The sequence below is a fragment of the Sinohyriopsis cumingii genome, chromosome 2 (assembly GCF_028554795.1).
Source record: "Sinohyriopsis cumingii isolate HCF-2022 chromosome 2, ASM2855479v2, whole genome shotgun sequence".
In the NCBI taxonomy this organism is placed as follows: Eukaryota; Metazoa; Mollusca; class Bivalvia; order Unionida; family Unionidae; genus Sinohyriopsis; species Sinohyriopsis cumingii.
This window is the reverse complement of record NC_142962.1, coordinates 58,200,382-58,227,729: the sequence shown is the minus strand read 5'-3', so window position 1 is coordinate 58,227,729 and position 27,348 is coordinate 58,200,382. Positions and strand designations below refer to the sequence as shown.

The following is a 27,348-nucleotide window of genomic DNA, read 5'->3' as shown; positions in this document are numbered from 1 at the left end:
TAATTTTAAAGCTACAATAAAATAATTATTATGTTATTGAAAGCTATACAAATCTTGGAAGATTGATGCCTGACTAGGGTCCTGAATAAAAATTGTGATGAATGCCATTTCCGAACTTGCATGGAAGAGAGAATACTGAATCGATTACAACATTTTGTCACGCAATGCCCTCATCCCCTTGAAACATCTTTACTAATTTGCATATGCATGTGCAAAAATAAAAACAAAGAACACAGCTAGTAATTTGCATATCTTTGCTGTAAACAGCTGGACGTACATCCACGGTTGGTATTACCCTACAGGTCGGAATATGACCATGTTACCCTAAGTGTTACGAAACCATACAAGTGCATGTGTAAGGCATACTTTGATGCTTTGTTTAAAAATGTCTTGTTCAAAAGCTACAGGTGTTACAAAGCAATACAAGAGCACAAACAATAAACAATTCGGTCCAAAACTGACATTGTTTTACGAAGCCATACAAGATCACAAATTGTACAAGACGGTCGACTTTGTTGTGGACCACTCTGTAATGGGCCGAGTATGTTATGGGGAAAATTCTTAATTCAGTGTGTGTGTGCCGAATCTCTAACGGGCCGACTTTGTTCTTGAACCGACTTCGTGATGGGCCCACACCTCAGACCACACGAGCCCATTTTATAAAAAGGAATCTGTGCGAACCTCGTGTGCACGCTGCCGCTCTTCTGGCGAAACAGTCGGGTTCATAATGGTTTCCACTGCCCGTGTGAGGGCTGGAATGATCTCCTTGAGTTTTGGATCCATCTTTGATGGAACACCGATCTACTACAACATTATTGCAACCTGTATCTGTTTAGCATTGCTGTGCTAGTAATAGGGTGCTCTCCCCTGTCCTGACTTTGACTGGTCTTCAATAAATTCATCTAAAGAAGCAATTAAAAAAACAAGAATTGAGTACCCACGTGTCATTCTTGAAGCCACTGAAAAACCAGTTGTTAGTTTGAGTATGGTTTGGGTTTTTTCCTTTACATAATTTACATATTGTTAGTTTTTGTTTTGATAGTTTTAGTGAATTATCGTAAAACGTACCTTGCCAAATGTACGATAAATTGACGGTAAAACTATAGCCAATAGTTTTATACCTATCTTTTGGTTTCGTTCTTAGTCATTCAATGTAAGAAGCCTCCCCTGACATATTTTTAGGTCGACATCTTACTGGCTAAATAACGACGTTGTGTAGCGTGTTCCTCGGTAAACTTGGCAGCCCATATTGGCAGTTTTCCACAGATTAAAGTCATATTGTAGGGATAACAGGCCAAATGTAAAATTTCATCTCGGGTTAATAAATATGGTATTTTTTAGAAGGTCAGAGCATCAGAAATAACAGATAAAGTATACTCCTTTTCATGGTTTTTGCTCATAGCAAGTGCAAACAACTTATTTTATTGCCTGCAAAAAAACACCTTAATACTCCAAAATGTGATCATTTTATATACAGTGTATATATTGAACACAAATCCAGTAATGGAATGGTTTTTTGGGGGTTAATTAATGAAATGGGTACTAGAGAATATAGCCAGACTGTTCGGGTATAATTTACAAAATATGTGGTATATAAAAGAAATTTGGGGGAAATGTGCCTTGGCCAATCCAGAATTTGCAGCTTTAATTACTCAGAATTTACAATTATGACGGTATGTCCAATCCAAAAGCCAAATTACGTGTAAAGCTCATTTTTATTCATGTTTTATTCACGTGAAAGTGAAAAACAAAAGAGATTGGTAATATCTACCTCCTTACTTTAAATTTTTTTTTTATAAGGATGATGTAACAAGACAATTCAGGTATTTATTCCTTATAAATGCCTACCTGAATGAGAATTTTTTAGACTAATTCATCAAAAAATATTGTTTTTATGACTTAAGTTCACATAAAATATTTATTTTTCTATAATAATTTCTATGAAAAGTTGTATAGAGTACTGTATATACTTTTTAATTTTTATTTATTTATTTATTCTGCAGTTGCTTTATTTTTATTGCATAGTTAGATTGTGCTGGCATGTTTTTTTGTACTAACACATTTTTGAAACAGTGTAAAATAATGATAAAATCACAGATGAAGATGTTTATGAAGGGGATATGGCTGCTACAACAGCCTGAGCTGTGAGCAACCTTAAAAACTTTAAAAGTTTTCTTTTAAATTATCACAGGGTGGGGGGTCTTTTTCTTTAAACAAAAGATACAAGTATAAATTTTTATTAATCTTTTTCACTACTACATTAATTTCACATCCAGAGGTATCAAGCAGGTTTGATACTATTTTGTAGCAGTAGTAATAAAAACAAACTGCGGGTTAATGGTAATGGCAGCAGCAATATTAATATTCATTGAGTATATAGTTGCTACCAAATAAGTCTGACATTTTACAGTAAAGTACCTTACAATAAATTGCCTTATATGTACTATAAATATGTGTATATTTATTGTACAGATAAGGCGTTCTTGTGTTGTCACAGATTTTGTTGTATCTACATATGTTTCAGCAATTTAGATTTCAAACCCAGCAGCACAAATCGTGCCTCACATGGCTGGTCTTTTTGGTTTGTAGAATAGTCCATTTCAGTAAAACCTATTGTCTGCTTCCAGTATTTGCAATGTGTTGGTTTAATGTCTATAAAAATAATTTGACCAAATTAAAAAGAGAAATTCTTGTATACATGTGTTCAAATTTAAAAAATTATTACAGTTATCAAAGACAGTGAGCTATACCACATCTGTTGCTTGAAAACATACTCGTTCATGTAAATATGGCAACCATGTTGCTAAAGAAGCTAATGTTTCATTAAAACTGCCAGCAACATGACAGGTTATGGGACCCCCTGGTGACAGTTTTGTTTGAAATTATCAATTGATAAATAAAAAGCTTAAGTGCATTTGTTAAATCCTTGATGCTTTTAGTTTTCTGAATCAGTAGCAGAATACAAACTAATGGGAGGGTGCACAAATACTATAGTTCGATGCTACATCATAATCACATATTTGCACCTTTGCAACAAGTTATTTTAGAAATACGCATGTCATACTGATTTTGAAATGGTTTTCAGAGTATTTGTCAGTTGTGATTAAGGGCTGTTGATAATGCGAATAAGCTTAACATTTTAGTGTGTGGTATAAACAAATATCAGATATAGTATGTAATAAGTGAAAATTTATAAATTATTAACTAAAAAACATTCATTTAAATATTCTGTTTCGAAAGTATATATATGATCTTAAATAGGTAATTGGATATTAAATTTTATGTGCAAGAGATCATGGCATTAAAATAGTACTGCAGACCTGGCAGCCCTTACAGTTTGACCATAAGTCTTATGGAAATATAATTGTTGCAGTAAAATCTGGATACTGGCTTGTCCTGTTGGTTTCATATTAGAATCAAAACTGCACATACTTTTTCATGCACAAAATGTCAGCGTAATCTGGCTGTCACTAATTTTTTTTAAAAAATGCTGTCCCGACAAACAACTTGTACAGAAGAATAAACAACAGTATTTAGAATTCTTGGGATGAAAGTAGAAATGGGGACAGTTTATTGAACATCATGAGTTCATTTCAGTGTGTCTTGTGGCAGGAGATATGACTGCTGTTACTACATGAAATTAACAAAAAGTGTAAACATTTACATACAGTTTAGGGACAGCAAGAAGCCATTAAGCTCCATACGGGTTTGGAAATGCTGTTTGTGGAATTAATTATGGTCTACATGTACTGTTGCTGTATCGGTCTCAAAATACACTTCTGAACTTAAAATGTGTATTTGTGAACTGGACCATATCTGTTATCAGTACATTATATATTATTTGACCTTACTAAAAACTGATCTGACTTGCTGTAAAATATTAATTGCCTTACTGAGAAGGTCTTAAGGTTGGTAGGTCTGGTACTGAACTATTGCATTGTAATTAATATTGTGCATGAAGACTAAGCAAGATGCAACAGGTGTTAAATTTTTCATATACATTATGCCTTACATTATAGTTCACAATGTCATATAATGCCATATTGGTCTTTTTTTTTGTGCGTGTCCTTAAAACACTGGTAGTGGGTAAATTAGTTTTTATCGGTCTACAGTGTGGTCATTTGTAATGACAAAGGGTGCTTTAGAAACCAGGATACAAGAAGGCAGCTTAGTCTGGCTGGTGGTCTACATAATGGGGAAATATTAGTCCAGATTCTTACATTTTGTCTTGAACCCATTACAACGATACCAAGAATTGGTATAGAGATTGAATCTCAAGACTCTTTAATAAAGTATAGAAAACTGAAAGTAGAATAATAGATGTCTACACAACATGTGTTGAAAGATAAGTGAATAGAGTATGAAATATTCCACACTGTTTATTTTGGGGCTCATCAGAATGTCTATGACTAAAATTTGTGTCATTATTAGTTTCCAAAATATATGTGGAATTATGTCATTGTCTTCATCATTAAATGCTGCTTATGGCAAGTTCAGGCTCACTACCTCTTTTTAGGAACTACTGTCAAGATTGTTCAGGACAAAATCTGTTTATTTAAGAACAGTATGCACAGAAACACAGCTGATGTTTTATTTCTCCATCCACTTCTCCTTGCCACTAAATGAATTATTCTTGTGTCAGTGACATTTATTTTTCACTGCATACAGACTCCATATTGCTGTACACTGCATCAAAGTCTGTGGACAATATGTTATGGAATTTGTTTATTGTAAATTGTTCTTCCAAACACTGCTTACTAAATGTTGCAGAATATTTAACTAAAAGAAATTGGACATCACTATTACCTTTGTTTAAGCCATTTTCTTCACAGAGTACCATCCCTCACCCATTTATACTAAACTCTGCATTACCAATAGCCTTTGGGTCCAATAAATAATTATGTTTGTTCTGGCTACCTGACAGACTATTTTTACCTGCCAACCCTAAATTTGGGGTGGGGGGATTTGGAGAAAGAAAGGGATATAACTGTGAACAAAGTTAAATTCAGGATGCAAATAATGCTTACTGTCCAGTTTTTTGTTTGATTAAGATCCATACAGACCAAAGAAAAGTTAGTACTATCTTAACTTACCAATTTTTTGTCCATTGTAACGAGAACCACACATTGTTTTATTTTTTTACTTTAATATTTGTGGAAACAATTTCCATTGTTTGGTACTTTGGAGAGTGTTCAGTGGTGTCATTAAGTGTAGGGGTCTTGGTATTTACCCTGGCAACTTCGCTGCTAGTACCTGCCTATATTCAGTAAATCAATGAATGTTTTTTAAGACCAAAAAATATTAAAAAATCCCTCCTGATTTTAATGAAAACCCTTGTTCTTGTAAAATTAAATAATACTCTGAGTGCTGTATATATGTATATTATGTGTATTACTTTCCTAAGAATAGTTTTTGTAAGGGTCATTCAGTTAATGACATTTCGAACGATGATATCCTTTGATCGAAGTTTTACATAAGATGAGCCCACTATAAATACATAGATCCATTTTTAACTTCCAAAGTTGTTTTGTGCTCTAAGTACAACAGGGTTCCCATGCATGTTTTCAATTCTGGAAAGGTCTAAAATTTGACAGTTGCTATTCAAGGTCTTGAAAATGTTTTGGAAAACTAAAAAATGACTCGGAAGTCTTGAAAAAGTCATACAGATTCATTATTACAACCATCTTAGAACATGATAATGTGACTGCTCTTTTGTGTTTGGGAGAAGTTTTAGTATATGGATTCTGAGCTCTTCAGAAATTGGGAATTATTTAATTTTTTGTATGGAAAAGGTCTGAAATCTTTTTCAAATTTGTGGCAGTAACTCTGGTACAAGTAAACATGATCTGACAAGGATAAAAGTTTTGGTAAAAGGCAAAGCTGACTTAGTTCCTTATTGGTCAGTGTTATAACAGCTGATCTGTTCACTGATAAGAGTGATTTCAAAATACCAAGATGGTTCATTAAAGTGTCTACGAATGTTCTAGTGTCCTAGTCAAAATCACCTGTACTGAAGTAGCAGTTATTTATTATTATTATTATTATTATTATTATTATTCTGCAACGGCTCTGGTGGCCTAGTGGTTAGAGTGTCACCTTTGGAAGCGGAAGGTAATGGGTTTGAAACCTGGCCGAATCATACCAGAGACTTACAAAAATGATACTAACAGCTGCCTTGCTAGGTGCTCAACATTAAGAAGTTAGTGTTAGGACTGGTTGGCCTGGTGTCAGGATAATGTGACTGAGTGGGCCATTATGCAACATGTCTGTAGCATGATGTCCTAATGGTAAATATCACTATAAACTGCCACACTGCAGACATCATAGTGATGTGACTGAAAAATTGTTAAAGCTACATTAAAAACCCTAATCACATACACACATATTCTTATTATACTGTATGATGCCTAGTCACGTGAGATTAAAGGGTATTTAAAAGGCAGATAAAGTAGCCATAGCTACCCTGCAGTCACCCATTTCCAAATGGAAGAATCCATATATTGACTTGAACTATTGTATAGATTAGCATGTTTGTAATACTTGGCAAAGTATGTGGAATGAAAACTCTATAACCATGAGAACATCAAATCCTCTATTGGATAGTTGCATACCTGGTTTACAGCATACATGTACTGGAGAGATGAGGTGGCTTTGTGCTAAGCTGGAATAGTTTCAGTACCTACTTGACTGGTTCTGGATGATTTCTGTACTGCACATAAATCTACAAAACGGTATTTTGTTCTACCTCTGGTAGAATCATGTGCACGTTAAAGCTTAGTGAGCACTAAATATAGGTAACCCAGGTAATCTGTTCCACATAGATCACATGTTTTGCTTTGTACACAAAATCTACAACTTTCAATAAAAGTATGATAGTAGGCAATCCTTATAAGGGTATGGGACGTACATAGGGATAAATATTAATAACTTACTAGTCTTTCAACATTTTGAAAATAAATTTCCCCATTTCATTGGCACATTTGAAGTGGGGGAGTAATGAGAGGCTGCCCTTATGCGGTGGAGAAAAATAGGACTACCCAGGAGAAACCACCATGCCACCAGAAATAAGGGTAGACACCTTTGCAACACATCACTTTTATGCCATTCACAAGGTTCAGTCAGGCACACTGTATGTCATTCTGATGTTTGATACAGTTTACATTCTAGTGAGTTGAAAACCCAGTGTTCATTACCACCCAGCCACCAAGGCCACATTTGCTTGATCTATGCAGATTTGACTCTTCATAACATGTTTGAAATAAATTCTTTGGCTAACTGCAAAATAAGCAGTGTAGTCATACTTCTACAGAAGAGAAGATTAACATTCTGTTAGTGTCTATTATTAACTTTTTTGTCTTGGTATGGATTAATACAAAGCTCATATTGACGAGCTGCCAACATGTACATCACAGGTAAATGTATAATCGTTGACACTTAAACTAGTTTACTTGTAACTATACTGACAAAAGGATGTTTGCTGTGTTGTCTGGGGAATATAAAAAGATTAACTGAACCATTCTTGACCAACAGCTAAAAGTAATTTATCTTTTTCTTTCAGATTATCCATACGATTGATAGAAAGTAGTTTCCAGCACAAGTTAAGGCTCTGAGTGATGTACATCACACAAGAGAAGGTAATTTTAGCCATTACACCATTAATATGAAGGATAGGGATGCAATTTTGGCAATTTTTTTATGGGGAGCACTAACACAACAAGAAAAGGTCACAGTGACCTGCATTTACCACCTCCATTGTTGTTATCATCAGTAAGCAGTAATCATCACGAACACTGTTATTCACAATGTTTTGTATCTGCATAAATATGAGGTGAGCTTTGCTGTCTTTCAACAGTTTCACGAAATTAATGCATAGGTAGAGAATTGTGTTTTACCTATATCAAAGCTGCATGTAATGTTATTTTCAGTTTACCCTCAAAGATTAGGTAAAAGCTCTGGTTGTGAAATCTATGGCATCACCAATTATTCATCTTCACAATGATTGCCAAGAGAACAGATAAGTGGGATAATTAACTCATTCAACCCCAGCACTGTTATCAGTATCACTGCTGCTATGCCCAGCAGCACTAAGCTGTGTCTAGCTGTTTTTGACCCAGAGAGTTTTTACCTGTTTGGAAAATTTTGTAAACATCATGCACATACATTCACTCTTACCTTAATTTCTCTTTTTATATCCAATAAAAATCCACAAAATTTTCACCAATTAATTCCAAATGAATTAGTCTACACAGTGATGTATTTTTTCCCCTATTTGTTCAAGTCTTTTACAACTTATTTATACACTATTTACAAAATTATTTGCAACATTTTTAGAAATATCATGTCATCAGCCCTTAATTTCATCATTGCTATCAGCATCCTCTTCTGACGATTCAGTCTCATAAACTTCTATGTCCAGATCTAAATCTTGCAAAATATCCAACTGCCGAACATATCTTTCGTCTGCTTGCTCAGTATTTTCAAGATCAAACCCGCACAACTCATTTTCACTCTCATTGCCATCATTTATGATTTTTCATGAACAGAACATGTGTAGTGAAACTGCTCTCAATTAGTAACCCTTGGCATCTGAACAACTCAGATTTGCCCAAAGAAAAGTAAAATCATTTCTGATTGGTTTAATATTGGTCTGATTCTTGGGGGGAAAAAACATTTGTAACCAATCAGAGATGTATCTAACACACATTCACCAAGACTGGAGACAGGATTGGCCATTGAATGCAGTAAACAAACCACGGCTACAAAAGCAGGCTCGGACATTGAATGCAAAAACCGGGTCACGTGTACAGATGAGATCAGGGCCAAATGAGTTAAACTACATTATTTTGAAAATACTGTGTTAATGTTTCAAATTTTTTTTAAAAAAACAAGTCCACTTAAATACAAATTTCAGGGCTGAAAAAAGAGGAGGGTTTACATGATAAAGAGACTATCAAAATATCCCAAGGGATTACAGTCCAGCAATATTGCCACATAAGATATATTGACATTGACACATCTGATAAGTCAGAATCTAAATCAAAGTCAAACACGGAATTGGTTTTGTATGTCGGCTTCTTTTGGGCAATCACCTGTTTTGGGAGGTCACTTGTAGTTTCCCAGAGGTAGATGTATGCATGTACATATGCAAGTATGTATTTAAATATGAATGTATGAGACTTTTACTAAGGCTGACTTCTTTACTAAGGTCAGCTTCTTTACTAAGGTTGACTTCTCCCTTGATAACATGTGCACAATGGGGTCCAGAAACATAGACTGCATCATGGGTGAAGGTGCAAGTTACCAAAGGATTTCAGAAAAATAAGTTGAAGGGCTGCAGGTTAAGTGTTGAATAATTGTTTAGTAATCACACTGGGAATAAATAGCCTTTCTGTGTAAATTACCTTCATATTGAATTATCCAATCTCTGCAAGATATTTTAAAACATTCTCCAAATGGTTTGAATATATATGTACCAGCAAAAAATTATATCACTCCTTTGCCAGTGAATGTGGACATATACTGAACACTCTGAGGACCAAGGCATTTGACACATACTGTACTCTCTGATGGCCAAGGCAGCATACTGTACACTCTGAGGGCCAATGCATTTGATACATACTGTACACAGATGGCCAGTATATTTGACACATACTGTACACAGAGGGCCAAGGCATTTGACACATACTGTGCACTCTTATGACCAAGACATTTGACACATAATGTACACTGATGACCAAGGCATTTGACGCATACTGTACTCAGGGCTAAGGCATTTGGCACATTACATTCTGAGGGCCAAGGCATTTGACACATACTGTACATTCTGAGGGGGGCCCCAAGTGGTCTAAAGCGCTCTTTGTGATGGATCACTGTGGCGGTTCGAGTATCAGATTACGCCAATGTGGGTATGTGAGAAAACTTGCCAGTAGCTTCTTGTGGGTCGGTGGTTCTTTCCAGGGTTTTCCCAGGTTCTTCACCATTAATACTGGTCGCCGGGGGTCTCGGTGGTTCTTTCTGGGGTTTTCCCAGGTTCTTCCTCCACCATTAATACTGGCTGCCATGTATTGCCTCACATGTGCTGAAAGATGGCATTAAACCCCTCAACAACAACAACAACATTCTGAGGGCCAAGGCATTTGACACATACTGAACACACTGAGGACCAAGGCATATGAAACGTACGATATATTTTGAGGACCAAGGCAAAGTTCATCTAATGCTGAGCAATCTGTGTCAAGTAGAGTTTTTTCAGACCTTACCTACCCCATTTTAGATATTTTAACAGCAAAAATGTCAATATTTAAAATGAGGTGTGAAAGCCCAGATAAAAATTGGATTCTGCCAAGTGAATTGTTACTTTGGGGCTAATGACTGCATACAGATTGATTTAATGGGTGTTTTCCCATCTGTTTCACTGAATGAGCTTTGAATGGAAAATGTGTTCTGTTTTGTTTGGGTGTTTGCTATCTTTTATTTTGGAAACATTTAGACTTGAAGTCTTTGTTAACTACAGCACTGAGATTCAAAGATGATCCAGCAATCGAAGGAATGATCATGTGCTTTGAATATTTCAAAATATTATGGTTGGTAAAAACTTTATATGATTTAAGAAGAAATCAAGTAGTCTGAATTCTGAGTTTGCATTTGTTTTGTTATTTTTTCTGTCTTTCATTATGGTAATGCACTGCAGTAAATATTTACATGTCAGACCTTTTGGTTGGACCATTCTTTGGCGAATGCAGACCTTGGGGGTCCTACTGGTTCTGGAACAGTGAGACAAGAGTGAAATTTTCAGGCCCTGCTTTTATGCCAATATGAAGACTTTATGTGCATTCCAGGCAGGGCTGAGCAAATATTTTTTTTGACCACTAGTCCAGGACAAGTGGTTTCAGATAATTCACTAGTCCCACCTTTCTCATCACTAGTCCCACCTTACTCTTCACTAGCCCCACCTTACGTTTTCACTGGTCCCAAAATGGCAATCACTTGCCGAGATTTGATGAGATGTATGTATTTAATCCATAGAAAAGAAGGGGAAAAAAACGAAATAATATACAACATAATTATTTCTTAAAAGAATTTAATTTTTCAAAAACATTTGTTGTTGTACATTTCGCTTCTTCAGGTTCATGTATATATGTTTTAGCTGATGGATTTGAAAATATGTCCAAGTATATGTCTGCCACCTGCACCAGCACTAAGCCAGCAGTTGATAGCTGTGTCTGGGTTAAAGTCCTCAAGCTCTTGTCCATTTGCAGAAATGTTCATTAGCATTTGTAAACTCTTTTGGTTTAAGGAATTCCTCAAAGAAGTCTTCTCCGAATCGCCGTTATTACCTTCCTTTGGGGGGGGGGGGCACCAGACAGATGTCCCCCACCACTTCCAAGAAAAAAGAAAAAGGTGCTTTATTTACGTGTGTACCCCCTCAGATATGCTGTGTGTTGTTGTTACAGAATTTTTTATCAAAAATTTATTTTGAAATTTTTGATGGAGTATTTTATTTCCTTCCCTTGCGAAAATAATTTAGCAAACTCATTTTATCCACAGAGTATCAGCTTGCTTGACAACTACTTATAAAGTGATCATAACATCAATTTTCTCTTTTAAATACGAACTGAAACAGCTCATTAATTAGCATAATTGTTTTGCTTCAAACACAATATCACACGTGGAAGTTAATCATCAGTATAATCAATTATAAATTAAAGAATCATTACTGTCATTTAATCAGTTCATAAAGGAAACCAACTCTGATGTTGGTAAAGTACCTTTCATTAATTTAATTACACTGACTCGCTGGATTAAAATCATAGTGAGCCGCTCGTTATGATCTAGATTGAGTCAACTCATTGCAACAAAACCGCTTACACACTGCTAATCTAATTGATCACACTGGCTTTCTTTTGTTTGACGTGTTTTGATTTGCCAATAATTTGGTCGCTTAGCCCAATATGCAGTCTAGTGGTAATAGGATGTAAATGTATACACGAAGAGGGGTAGAATCAAGTATTCAGTACGCCCGGAGGGCAAGTTTGGCCAAATAAAGGTAGATATAGTGATTAAAGCACAAAAAAAAAAGGACTAGCCCGACTTTTTTAAAAAGCACTTGTCCCAGACTGTGTGACCTGGAAAATTTTACTTGCCCGACTTCAAAAATGACTAGTCTGGGACATCGGGCTATGGGATTTGCTCAGCCCTGATTCCAAGTTAAGTTTAAACAGTGTAGCATACTAATTTTGCATCATGATCTTCAAAAGTTGACATCATCGATATTTATACTTTATTGCAAAGTTGCACACTAACTTCATGAGAGGGAGGCATTGTTTACTGTTTTTCCTTGAGTGGCTTAAATTTATCCCATTGTTACAAAGGAAATGTACTTCAATGAGAGGCATACATTTAAATTCAAAATATATGCCACTGATATTTAAAATTAAGAAAAGAAGAGAAAATGCCCAGAATTTGTACAGCTTTGAACAAGCATAGCTTTTGAGTATGTGTACTGTAACAGGGATCTGACCTCAGTGATGAAGACTTAGGAAGCCATTTTTAACAATTATAAATATTGATGAGAATTGGATGTCCGTTTCAGATTCTGTTTTGGTAAAGGTGTCGTGTATATTACACAGTGTCATATGGCATTGAGTATCACATTTAACAGACCCATTTATAGCCTTGCATTGCACATAATTCAACTGATTTAAACTGATTGCTGAAATGAATAACATGAAGATTGTTGTGATTTAAAAACTAATCTGTATGTCTTGCATTTTTGTTTTTAGGCTTACAAAGTATACAGTGTTTGGGAATAGAAATGGATTTTTTTATCCCTTTTTACCAATCATGGTTAATTTAAAACACTGAAATTCACTTTTGTCTGTAACTCCATATTCTGCAGATTTTTTGTCACTGTTTACAGCTTATGTTTTGAGTTGAACATACCAGTGCTCACAGGCCCCGGGCTGGTGACTTAAATAAACTCACAAGCCCTGACTGAAATTCCACAAGCCCCGACTCCAATGTCCACCTGCCCAACATTTCCCATTTTTTAATATTGTCACACAACATTGCAATAGGTACAATTCGAATATAAATTCAATGGCATTCAAAAGGGTTTGAAGGTAATGCAAGTGTCATTAGTGTTCATCGCTACACTCACTAGGGACTGGATGGTCCTGGTGTTCAAAGTTCTCTGATGGATTCTCAGTGAATCCTGGTCAGGACCATGTTAATGTATGTTGATGTGTTATTTGCAGTACATTGTATATGCAATGAATTAATAGCCCCCAGTACCCCCCTTATCTTTTTGTTTCATTTTATTGCTTGGGTGCTTCACACAGTAAACCTCTGTCAACCAAAATAATGATCATACTTTGCATTCTATATATGCAGTAAAAATCCGACTTGAAAAGAAACAGTGTTGCTGTTCACAAACTTGTCAAAAATATAATATGGCTTAGACATCCTCATTCAAGGCAATATTCTGTAATAACTTTTGTTCTTGTACACACATCTAGCATCTCTTAATGGGTTGTTCCACTTCCTGATCCTACCTATGCAAATTAGCACAATGGGCTCACCCACTGCAGCCTTCAAACATATTTCACTAGCTATTATAGCCAGTTAAGTAATAGGTGAAATGGTGGATTATACATGACCTGTTTGCCTTTAATTGTTGCTTTTTAAACTGCCCAGGGGATAGTTTTACATCAGCTCCAGTCATGACAGTTTACCATTTATACATGCTTCATGTAACAGGCATATACAGAAAGTGGTGTTGCGATTGATTTTTTTGTTGCTATTTTAGAATTGTACCTTTCATTTGAACCATAATCTTACTGTTGTTCTGAAATACTGTCAAACTGCACAAAATCTAAAATTTAAAATATCACATACACTTCTCTCGACATCCAGTTATTCAACAATATTACTTTGGGTCTGAGGATGTTAAATGGGTAGTTATTTACTTTGATACCTAAAGAGCACCTTGAGTATGTAAATGGGAAATCCAAGGGACCTCAACCATGGCAACATAATGTCTACTGCAACAACCAGAACTCTCTTTTGCTTTTACTATAGAAGTCTGGTTCATTCATCTTCTAAACCTAGATGTCTCCTAGTTAAAAAGGCTGTAGTCAGACAATTTGTTGAAATAATATTGTTCATTACAAATCAAAAATGTATTGAGTGTAGTAGGTAATTAAGTTTCACTCCTTTTTTCTCACTTGATGTATTTATATCTTAACTAGGATAATTGAATATCCTGTAATACTAACCAAAGCATTTTCTGGTATGAAGTTTTGGGTTCAGTATGCATCATGTTGAGGCACTTAAACATCCATTCTCTGGGATCCAGTAGTAGTTCTTAAGGGTACACAGGATGCAAATGATTGTTCAAAGAGAGGGTCCAGGACTAACTTCTGGGCATCCATGATGCACAGCTACTGTATACAATTATCCTGTTTTATACTTCCAACTGCAAACAACATAGACCCAGATCTGCTTTTGCATTATGTGATGGCAGATATGGGTTGATGTATTTTGCAGTTGGACCTGACTTGCAGTAATGCATGCAAAGAGTTCTGATCCAATATATAAGGAAAGTGAATAACATACCATGTGTTTTATGAACTTCACTGCTAGAAATTCTTAAGTGGAAGAGATTCATGAGACAAATGGACATGATATGAGAGCATGAATATGTCACTAACCTTCAGGACTTAAAACAGTCACACTTGATGTTCAGAGCAAACATCCATCATTTCTAGAGACAAAAGGACATCAGTTTTCTGCCTGCTTTAAGTACAGACAAATATGCCCATCATATGACAACACATAAAGGACCTGAATAAAAAAAATAATCCACTGACCATTTAAGACAGTCCTAGGACATAGATGAAAGGAAAAAATTTCAAACCGAAAAGCTCCATTCAAGCATTGATCATAAAAAGCATATAAACACGTGGGTGACTGGCATGCTGCCCTGAGATATTCCCAGACCTGTATTCTAAGGATAATTTTCAGAAAGGAAGTAATAAATTGCTTTGTATTGATTCAGAAATGTATTTAGATGATATTTTGGGCATTTCAGTATTAGCTGGTAGCCAGCAATGTGTCACCTTTATACTTGTACAGGAATCATCACCTACAATTCCAGAATTTCAGAAATGTTCATTTTATAAGTTTTATAATACATCACCATTTTCTGTTGGAGATAAGAGTATCATCTTTTATTTGATATAGATCAACCTAGGCCTGAAAGATGCCTTTTCAAATTGAGAATCCATTAATGAGAACCATAACTGTATTATTTCTTGCCTTCCATGCCCAAATGATAACAAGAAGGAGTGATGATCAAGTGATAATAATGAAGTGAGGAAGGTATTCACTTGACTTCTGACTAAATTAAAATTAAAAATCAAAATCAAAAAGTGATCTATATACATCATTAAGTTCTGTATAATTGTGCAGTGTGGAGAGACAAACATAATAAGACAGGCAAGTCATCGCGTATTGATACATTATACAAATGATATCACTGATGATTGACTTGGCAAATATTTTGGGATTATAACAGTTCTGATTAACACGTATGTTATTTTTAAGTATATGTAATAGACAGTAGAATAAGAATGGAATTGTTCTATTCATCAGTTTCATGCTTAACTGCAAGGAACCAGTGAATTTTCCTGTCTGTTCATTGCAGAATATTTACTTGATCGATGAAAATGGAGAATCAGTGCTGACCTTAACAACTTCAAGCCAAGCCTTTTACTGACATCAGGCCAGCATCATCATCAGCTCATGGCCAACAGGCATGTTTTTGACGCAGACTATGACGAGTCAAATGATTCATACTATGACAATTATTCTCCAAAAACGCAGATTCCAGAAGATACTTTTCATGGTACATACAGTCGTTATGAACTTGAGAATGCTCGTAGTAGTTTGGTAAATAATGTCTTGGGTGCCACAGGTGGCATATGGTTTCAGCTTAAGTATAAATTAGGAATGTGTAATTATAACGAAGGTGCAGGCTATAATAGAGGGGCAATGCACCAGTGTATGTTTGATATGCATTCCTCTGAATGGTGCCATAGTCCTTTGAATGACAAACGATCAACAACGACTTTACCTCCATTTAGAAGGAATTCTAATGAAATCACTTCATCGCATTGTAAACCTGCTGATGTCGGGTCTGGATCATCTCATGGAATCAGTCCTGCAAATAATAATTCAAAGATTGTAATATCTGACAACGATGAAGATGATAATGAATTAAATGCCAGTTCTCCAAAAGACTCGACAGTGTCAGGCCAACAGCAAAAGAGACAAAAGGAGATCGTGATAGATTCAGATTCAGAGCCAGATTATTCAAATCTTGGCTTTCTGTATGAAAACTAGAATTATCAAGAACCTTATTGTGCTGGCTACAAAAACAGATTTGATGCAATGTGTGAAGGCCATTCAGAAGGGACAACCCAACATCTTCTATAATAGAAGGGCAAAACCAAGACAGGGAATAAGAACCAGAAAACAAGTTTTATTAATAGAAAGTTAGACATTGAATTTCAGACAAAAAGCAGACAGACAGGCATCTTAGCAATAAAATAAACTCCAATTATGGTGAAACCTGTCAATTAGTGTTACTGCAATGACAATGAATGTACACATCACAGACATCTTTCACATAAAGTTGTCACCTCAAAGCCCTTTGCATTGATACAATTTTAGACTCGGTTGTCATGTAGACAAATAATTAGACATGTTTACTCCAAACAGTTTAAATAACAGTTGAAACATACTGACAATTAATGTTTATGATAATGATAGTGATCACTGTGTGATCAGATGAAATGGTGGATATTATTACACATATAGCCATAATAAAAAAAATGTGCACTTGACAATAAACACTCCGACTATGATTCCAGGGAAGCATTGGATTTTATAAAGGAATCTGTTTTGCCCGAGTTTATTTCTTTGGATAATATTAAAATAGTGCTTGAAAAGTATCCCTGTAAAGGTTTTATTAAATTTAAAATTGCCATGATTGTTAACATAGCTCAGCATCTGTGTTTAACATCTACAGCATAGCTGATGGAACCATACAGACGTGAATATTTTCAACAAGAAATCAGGATTCCCACCATTTTAGCAGAAGGCGTCTTCATTTGTCAACAATATACACCACTCCCTCGATAACACATGCCAGGACGACTAGCAAACCCTCTTATAACTCGGGGGGGGGGGGTAGGGGTCCCATTTTGTTAAAATTAGAAAATACAAAAAAAATTGGCCACTAATGTATTGAATGCAAAGAAAATCACACTCATAGTCAAAAAAGGTGGTGTGTACCTGGAAGTTGTAATCTACATCATAAAATTCTCAGAATGAATAAAAAGCTACATATTTGTTAAATTTTCTTTCCAAACATTTTCTCAGCATTGATAATAACAATATTCAATTAAATTTCAACAAAGAAAATCTCACTAATGTCTACTTGTGGCAACACTTCGATAGATGAATATCAATTAAACAAGTTTTGTCAAGTGAAATTCATGTTTTAATTCCCTCTTTTAATGTGGTTTAAGTATATTCCTCATAAATGCAATATGCCCTGTTGTATTTAAACATTACAAATGTCAATCTGCTATGTCCGCAAGTGTTTCTGTGAGGACCTTATTAATTTACAGACTTCTGATTTTTAACTTACTGACTTATTGAAGTTATCTGTTGTATTGTTAAGACTTGTTTAAAAGCAGATCTTCTTTGTATTATTTTAATTGTATCAAAGGAGATAAATGGTGCACCAAAAGAAGGCATGCAAATTGAACCTGCATAAGAGCCGGCAGCGACAGTTATTTGTCAGATGCTTTTGTTTCAATTGATCAATTGAAGACTTATAAATATTATGCAAGTAATATAATTTAATAATATAACAAGTACCTTGAATCAGCATTCTCATTCTCAAACGTGATCAAAGATAGCAAGGCAACTAAATTAAATGAGTACTTGGCGAATAAAAAGCTTTATTTCACAGATACTGTTAAATTATGGAAAAGATTTCCAGAGTTTGTAGTGGACTTAAAATTCCAGAATTACCACTTAGTGATTTCCAGAAGAATAAGAAGTTTCACTATTACAGCATACATCAGTATTTAGTAACAGAACACTAAAAAAACAGAATAAAGTTTAAACTTTAACAGTTTGACAAGATTAATGTCCAGTGTTTTATGAGAAAACGGAATTTTGTTTTGTGACTCAAAAATGACAAAAAATGCAGTGACACAATGGTTGTTGAAGCCTGCTGGAGTAATATCTGTAAAGATCTTTCCGAGGTTGCTTGTCTTGGAAATAAAGAAGACAAACACCTTCATTTGAAAAGTTCAGTAAGTGCATGAAAATGACAATTGTTGTGAACATAAAATAATGAACCCTCTTAATTGTACAATATGCCACGTCAAAGAATATAGTAAATATGGCATTTATCATGCATTTATGTTGTCTCCCTGACCACAAATGAAATATCTGGTATGATTATAATAATAAAAAAGAACCATATGCTAACAGAGGTTATTAAGGTGTGATTGGTGTGCTGGAGATTGCTGTCCCATTGTTGTTCAACATCTCAAATAGAGGCATGCATGTCGCAAGACACTGAATGCAGCAGTGCTTTGGCAAGCATCACCTTCAGCACAAGCGGGGGGGGGATCGCTCCAAACTGTTAAGTTTCTAAATATTAGTACCGTATATATTAGTGATTTCAAACTGCAAATTACAAAGATCCTTATCTACCATAGCATAATGGACCTGCAGATCAGGGTCTAATTCCTAACAAACTGCACATACCCAGATCAGCAGGTACATTATGTGCCGGCAGGGCGAGGTATTTACAGTTTGCAGTTTGACTCTTCTTGTTAGTATGGTAGTCATGAGAATAATTACACATATTTTTTTAATGAAAAGCTGTATATTTAAGTAAAATGCAACCTGATCTGCAAAATTGGCAACTTGCATCATTCATCCCTTACAATGGCGCTCTGCTTAAGTATAGTGTTAAAACATACTCGTATGTGTTTTCAACAAAACTTTTTAAATTTTTTGCATCAAGCCATTTAACCCAAATAGGAGCGATCACTTTGCTGCCAGTGTGTATCAGTCCATATGTCCATCCAGCCATCCATACCCCTGATTGAGATCAATGTTGTTTTTATTATACATTATGATTAGTGTAAACGTTTTTAAATTTCTAGGTAAATAAAAGATATGTTAAACAGAATATTGAATATCTTGTTAAACAAAATTTAATACATGTGCTTAATTTGATGATGTGCAGTAAGAAATATACAGGTCAAGAGAAAGGATGTATTGTGGTTTTACTGTGCATTGCAAAGGTCTTTACAATGTTTGTTTTAAATTCTTTTAGGGAAAATGCACCATTTGAGGATCACTGTGACAAGCTTTTATATAATTTTTATAGTTCGTACAATCTTGAAAAAGGTTTGAATATGATGGGTTGCCTTGAAAAGTGTTCAGTTTTGAAAAAAGTTGATTTTATTCTTGAAAAGTTTGAATTTGTTGAAAAAATCCTTAAAATTTTCCCCCAGGAATTTTACAAAAAAGTTCATACTTACTAAAAGAAACTAAGAACTTTTAATTTAGAATTTATTTTATTTACTTTTTCCAAAAAATTATGCATAAAATGAATCCAATGGGATCAAATTAAGTTGATCAAATGGTGTTGTGTGCTAGTTAGTTGCATGTATTTACTTGTATTTTTGTACCTGTTTGGGCAATGTTATACCAAGTAACATCAGAAATTTCCATTAGGAAAAGTACTTGTAAACTTTAGAAAGTCCTTTAAATAAAAAACTACTCACTGCAGCTGTGCCTGGCTTTTACACATTGTTCAATAAATTCTGAATATTGATGAGCACAAAACTCGTTTTCTTTTATTTATCAGGGGAAAAGTTGCTGTTATAATCTTTTAAGACTGGTTGATAAAACAAGTTTTATTTATGCAAGTTGACCTGTCTCTATTGTCAGTTGCATGGTCAAGAATATTGGATGTGGTTATTTAATTTTTAGTTGTACTGGTCATAGATTTGAAGAGCTTATGTGATGGCTTTTCTCAGGCTGTCATATGGTATGCACTGTCTGTTGGCACAAGTTCGTTATTGCTACTCCTAAGCTACGTTGATGAATGCCATGTAACAGGCACATTCATCCTAAGGTCTAGTTAGTCTTAAAAGAAAAATGGTGCACATCAGACATCCAGATATATACATCGGCACATTTAATATACTTGGCAAACATGTGGAATTAAAACATTGCAGACAAGCTTTGAAACATCAAACCCATTATTGGAGAATGGCATCCTTCAATACTATCTATACTGGTTTATAAGTTCAGTTGCGAAGACCCAGATCTGACATTGCATAATGTACCAGCAGTACTGGGTCTGTGCAGTTAGGAGTAATCAGTAGAACAAAAAATATAGACCCAGATCTGTAGGTGCATTAAACCTTGGCAGATTGGGATCTATGTTGTTTGCATTTTGGCTCAACTTATTAGTGAGTGTAGATGGCAAAGATGAGAATATTATACCAGTCATTTATAGAACACTGATATTTGGCTCATGCATATCTGTGTAGAGTGAATCTCAATCAGAGTGGTATATCCTGCTTCTCTCAGCTGACAGTGATATTTGACTCATGCATATCGCATGTAGAGTGAATCTCAATCAGACTGTATACCCAGTTTGTCTCAACTGACAGTGAAAAATTTTCTTGTTGGATTTATTGACTTCTACCCAGTTAAAGAGAAGTTTGGGTTTTTTTCTCCCTAAATTTGATGAAGGAACTTTATTATGTTTGTATCACATAATGACTCTGAGGGAATATGGTTTAAAGAACCAGTAATGGCGAAACATTTTCAGGGCTGATCAATGATCAAACATTTTCTTTACCTGGAAATTCTTTTCAGCCAGTAGTACATCAATCCCTTTGAGGGACTCGTGCTTAATCATATCTTCGGGGACCCGAGTGACCAAGTGGTCTAAAGCGCTCTCCATTACGGATCACTGCCATCTCACCTGTCTGCGTGGGTTCAAGTCAAGGATTCGACCAATGTGGGTATGTGAGAAAGCTTGCCAGTAGCTTCTCGTGGGTCGGTGGTTTTCCCGGTTTCTTCCTCCACCATTAATACTGGCTGCCATAGCCTATCGTGTGCTGAAAAATGGCATTAAATCCCACAACAACAACAACTTAATCATATCTTCATTATATCTCACCAGCAGAGTCATAACAAAGATTTATAAATTGCTCAGCATTATGAGGTTAGTGTTACAACTGGTCAGCCTGGCTTCAGGATAATGTGACTGGGTTCGACATGATACAACATGTCTGCAGCATGATGACCCAGCGCTAGACATCGCTAAAAAATGCCACACTGGCATTATGACTGAAAAATTGTTAAAGTACGTTAAAAATCACACGTTTATATCTCAGGATGGATATATTTATGTTGAGATTTTTTTCAAGATACCAATACAGACAAAGTCTTAACACTCAATATGTGTATCATGTGAAGAGCTACAGACCATAATCACGCCCATCATACCAAATGATTACTTGGATTATCGGTAATGTTGGAGGGTAAACCTACAGTGTCATGTATTACTTAAAAAAATTACATTCAGAAAAGGATTAAAAAAATATGAGATTCAAACTTCTGGCATACACTGTCTTTTCTATTCTCCCATTTTTATCATTTGCATATACCTGGCATAAGGTAGAGCATGATATGTTGCAATGTTTGTCCATGTATCTATTACTAGTTTTGTTTCTGCATCATAAATTGACTTGTTCACCATCAACAATTACCATTCTTTGTGAATTACTTGAAGTTTGAGTAAATAAGAACCCTATTGAAATAGTCAAAGCTTGAAATCTGTAATTGTTTAAGAGGAAAACATTGGTTTCTGCACTATATCTCAAGTTCTCCACAATCTACAGTTGCAAAACTTTGTGAATGGTTTGTATTTTGGGTAAGGAAGAACCCTATCAGTTTTGGGGTTAAATGTTGAGGTCATTTGAAAGAAGAAAAGTAGGCACACTGACTCGAGTTCTCCATGATCTACAGCCACCATGATCTACAGCCATGTAATTTTGTGTTTCTGGTAAGGAAGAACCCTAGCAATTTTGTGTTCAGTGGGTCAAAGGAAAATACCCAATCAATTTTGGGGTGAAAGGTAAGGGTCACTGACTAAAACAAAAACATGTTTTCTGCACAAATTTGAATTATCAACTCGGTACTTTCACCAGTGTTAGTGGATGCCTTACACATTGGGTAAAAAAGTTGTCTCTTGCTGTCTTGGTCCAAAGATAGCTGCGACTGATATTTTTGCGTAGTAACTTTACTTCTAGACCATGTACCTTGACCAAAACGTGTCCAGTTGAGGTTTACAAGATGCTTATTGAGGTTTCAGCTGAAATTGCCAAATTGGTCAAGATTGTTGTGGATAAAAAAAAATTGGTTTTTGGAGTGTAATTCGTTTTGAGATTAAGTTTCTTAACCAAACTTTCTGGATGGCTTGCAATTAGGGTAATAAAAAAAACTTTAGATTCTGTGATCCAAAAGTCAGAAGTCTCCATTGTTGGAGTTTAATAAGAAATAATGGTTTGTGCACATTACATTTAGTACATCACATTGCCTACAAGGAGTATTAAACATGGGGCAGTCATTTAATGTTATTCACAATACCGTTGTTACACAACTTGACATTATGGGTTTCCTTGGGCAGGAATGTACCAATCATTGACAATTTTAGTTATTTATTCAAGGTGTAATACTAGGGAGATTATCATTAACTGGTCATAATATGGAAGCAGCATTATTCAAACTTTATAGTGCTAAAAAGGCTAGAGCTAGTAGCAAGGGTACATTGCAGAGAGCCTTTCTCAATAGTTTGCTTTTATGGTCTTAAATAAAAGATATAATATCAGTCATAGGAGAGCTAATGTCAGAAAACAAAAGGGGGGGGTGGCATTCAGGAGCCATAACTCTTACAAATATTATGGAATAAGGAAGATACAATTCATGCAAGGTTAATCGGTGAAAATGTGCATGATCACATTATTCCATAGTAAAGTTATGCTGTGGAAAGCAAAGTTGGGAGGGCAGGCAATCGGGGGCCATAATGCTTAAAAGTAATAATTTGGAACACCTAAAATTAAACTCCTTCATGATCTTGAGAGTATAATGCTGCATAACAAATGTGGTTGAAATAAAACAGTTAAATCCTGACACTGTTATGCTGCATAAAACAAAACTTAAAGACAATGGGCAGTCCAGGCTGAAACTTCTTTAAATGATGTGAGGAAATGTTAGAAATCAAACCTGTTCCAGGTGTCATCAGCCTAAAGTCACATGAAAAATTTGTTTGAAATTCAACTATGTTGATGAAGTTATAGTGTTGAATAAGAAGTGAGGAGGATGGGTAATTAGAGGTTCAAAACTCTTACATGTGAAACTAAATTCATCAAAAGGTGCTTGCAAATCCATGAGACAATGTTCATACCAGACTGCTTCAGAATAATAACATTGAATAATTACTTTGTGATGCCAGTTACAAGCAACATCCAGTGTGAAGATATGAAGCTAATTGTCAAGGGCCATAACTTGACTAAAAATGGAATCGATAAGACCAATTTCATGAAAAGTACATTTAGGGCAGTGAGACAATGTTAACACCAGAATGCATCAGAATCTATTTTATGGTTCCCAAGCTATGAATGTTACAAGAAGCTGCTGTAACAGATATGTAATTTTGATAGATGGATACTCCATACCTCTGTCAAAATTAGACCTGAAAAAATGAAACCTTCAATGGTACTTATGTGATGGGCAATGCACCCTACCAAATGTCATCTAAGTATGTACAAAGGTTGCAGAGCTGCTGCTGTATGCAATTATTACAAGCTACATTCCATGTGAAGTGTTGAAGTTAGTTGTAAGGGGTCATAATTCTTACCAAAATTGATTTGAAGTGACAAAGCCTGTAAAAGGTGCATCAGGGTTTATAATGTACATACCAAACCGTATCAGACTGTGTTGAATTATTCCAGTGTAATGTGGGTACAAGGACCTGCTGTAGTGGAGATGTATTAATGATGGGGCGAAAAGGGCAAGAACTCCATCAAAGTTGGACCTAAAAAGATATATAGGTACTTGTTATGGGCAACCCACCTACCAAATGGCAACCATTTGTATTCAAATGTTGCAGTTATGCTGGTAACATGTATGAATGGATAGGCAGACTGTTGGATGGAAAATGTTATTACTATAGGGCAAGAGCATTTCGATGTCAAGCCTTTAAAAGATTAAGCACGCTTCACTTGCCATCTTTCATGAAAGGGTAATCAAAATAGCAACAGATTGAGAGCAGACATGTTTAAGGTAGAAATATATGCAATAAAAAGATTTAACATTTATGATAGCATATGTTTATTTAAATACCCCTAAATTGTAAAATTATTTTTATTTCTTTTTTTTTAAGGATTTGCAAACTTTTAATAATTGTGTTATGGATTGATAGTAGTAATTGACTACTGCTGCAGCCAGTACTTTGGACCTTGCCAAATTTAAGGTAAATACATAAAAACTGAATTCATTAGACAAGTATTTCAAATGATATATAAAATAGTGTTGCACACGAAGACAGGACTATGAGCCTGTAAGGACATTTCATTGCAGTCAAGTCGCAATCTTTTCTTGGGGCACCCTTATTTAAAGAAGGTATGTTTATGCATTTTGTGCATTTAAGATTAAAAAAATTCTTAATTTAACAAGAGGTCCAATGGACTTCATCACACACCTCAATATAATAGTTTACTATTTCGCTAAGCATGTTGGGACCACTCCAGTGGCCTAGTGGTTAGACCATCCACCTCATATGCGGGAGGTTGTGGGTTTGAACCCTGTCTGAGTCATACCAAAACATAAAAATAGTACTAGCAGCTGTCTCGCTTGGCACACAGCATTAAAAGTTAGTGTTAGGACTGGTCAGTCTCGTGTCAGGATAATGTGACTGGGTGGGACATCATGCTACATGTCTGCAGCATGATGCCCCAGTGCTAGACCACTATAAACTGCCACACTGCAGACATCTTAATGATATGACTGAAAAATTATTAAAGCTACTGTAACATTAAAATCCAGACCTCTCACACACATGCACATGGCCTATCGTGTGCTGAAAAATGGCGTTAAACCCCACAACAACAACACATGCACACTAAGCATGTTTTTATCGTGTTGTAAGAATACAACCCTTTGTAAACTATCTCCCAACCTTTTTGCGATGTCCATCATATCTATTTTATTTGAGTCTGATAAAAATTATTTCATGTGATAAAGACAATGAAAATGTGTAGATTTTCTGAGATCTTAATGAAAAAACATATGTTCACCAAGTTTGATTGAAATCAAATAAATATAGTCTTTAGAGAGGTAATGGGATGCAAGATCACCTCGTTTATATGCACAGATTTGTTATAGAATACAATCACCTTTTATATGCATAGATCTGTTATACAAAACAATCACCTTTTATATGCACAGATCTGTTATTATATAGTACAACCACCTCATTTATATGCACAGATCTGTTATAGAATACAAGTTCATCATGTTGCAAGCTTAATTAACCAAGTTTGAGCTATCTGGTGAAAATGTAGCTTCAGAAGTGGTCACAAGCCCAACCAATCAGATACAGTATATTTTTTTTGTATGTAAGTTTGATCAAAATCTGATTTTGTAAATAAAAGCTTTGCTAGTGTTGAGAATACCTAATTAATTGGCAAATATCATACACATCTGAGGTCTTGATGCCTGTTTACCAAATTTGATATAAAAAAAATCTATCAAAAAATATAATCCTTTGACTGGTAGCAACTCCAACCAGCCAGTCAGATGCAGTTTGACCTCGTCAGTATGCAGAGGTATCACTCATGATAAAGCTTGAACAAATTCTTGATAATCTTTGCCAATTAAGATTAAATTTTTGTCAGAAATACAGCTTACTGAATGGGGAAATAATTCAACAAACAGATGCCAGATCTCCTCATTGCACCTCATTCATAGGCTTAAATCTTGCTACAGATGCCAGATCTCCTCATTGCACCTCATTCATAAGCTTAAATCTTGCTACAGCTGCCAGATCTCCTCATTGCACCTCATTCATAGGCTTAAATCTTGCTACAGATGCCAGATCTCCTCATTGCACCTCATTCATATGCTTAAATCTTGCTACAGATGCCAGATCTCATCATTGCACCTCATTCATAGGCTTAAATCTTGCTACAGATGCCAGATCTCCTCATTGCACCTCATTCATAGGCTTAAATCTTGCTACAGATGCCAGATCTCCTCATTGCACCTCATTCATAGGCTTAAATCTTGCTATAGATGCCAGATCTCCTCATTGCACCTCATTCATAGGCTTAAATCTTGCTCATAATAAAATTTGCTTTACATCTTGACAGATCTTTTATTTTGACTGGTCAGTTACATTTTAAACTGTAATATTTGTAACTACATGTGATTCGTCAACTTTTAAGTTCTAATCTAGTCATGGCGGGGGGGGGGGGCAGCTTGTGAGCAGGCTTTGAAATGCTTTGACAATGCTGATTCTCAAAAGTTGGCTTGTGGCTTGTCAAATATTTTTTTATACATGATTTTAATGCAACTAGGGGATTATTGTTATTAATATGATATAGCCTATAGCAGGTATGTTTGGAAATAAAAGGCACTTGTCTCTAACGATTAGCCACAGTGGTTTCTTTAAAAGTGTGGTAGCAAAAACTCTTACTTCCACAAGCAGTGTTTATCATCAGTTGTTTACATAATAACTACATGATATCTACTTACTGTTTGGCAGATAATTAAATGGATAAAATAAATGTTCTCAGATACTTGTCTAAAGTCCGATTGTCAGATATTGTTTGGTACATGTCACTGATTTCAAGATGACTAGATGATAATTGTTAAGTAAATGGAAAAAGTACATTTTCTCAAATCTTTCACTTGTGATTATAAAAACAATCATTACAAAACGTCTTGCTTTCATTATTGTTGATGTCGCTGATGAGAGGAGTCTTCTAGCATATCTAGACAAAAGCACAAAGTTTACACAAATTGCAAGACTACATAAAGAAAATGTCATGATACTGTACATTAAAACATGATTAAAAGTAATTAACACAGTTAACACAGTTCTATTCTTGGTCATCTTTAATTTGTCAGTTCGTGGTCTTCAACCTAAACACCTCTTGCTCTTCCTAT

General features: G+C 35.3%; 2 protein-coding genes across 5 annotated transcripts in view; one reads left to right on the top strand and one right to left on the bottom strand.

The window, feature by feature from the left end:
• The window catches only part of LOC149804946 (exportin-5-like), a 119,081-nt gene extending 118,218 nt beyond the window's left edge, over positions 1 to 863 (bottom strand). Inside the window, exon 1 of the mRNA XM_089946115.1 lies at positions 682 to 863. Coding sequence (XP_089802241.1) covers positions 682 to 783 — 102 coding nt within the window. The 5' untranslated portion in view covers positions 784 to 863. The remainder of the gene's footprint in view (positions 1 to 681) is intronic.
• A 78-nt stretch (positions 864 to 941) lies between these two features.
• The window catches only part of LOC149804945 (uncharacterized), a 34,183-nt gene continuing 7,776 nt past the window's right edge, over positions 942 to 27,348 (top strand). Inside the window, exons 1-3 of one of the 4 annotated variants that reach the window (XR_016417306.1) lie at positions 942 to 983; positions 7,559 to 7,634; positions 15,707 to 17,864. The gene's annotated coding sequence lies outside the window, so the exon portion shown is untranslated. Of the gene's footprint in view, positions 984 to 7,558; positions 7,635 to 7,925; positions 8,017 to 15,706; positions 17,865 to 24,562; positions 24,653 to 27,348 lie in introns of those variants that run through there. The other 3 variants (XR_016417309.1, XM_089946095.1, XM_089946091.1) reach the window with 3 other exon arrangements.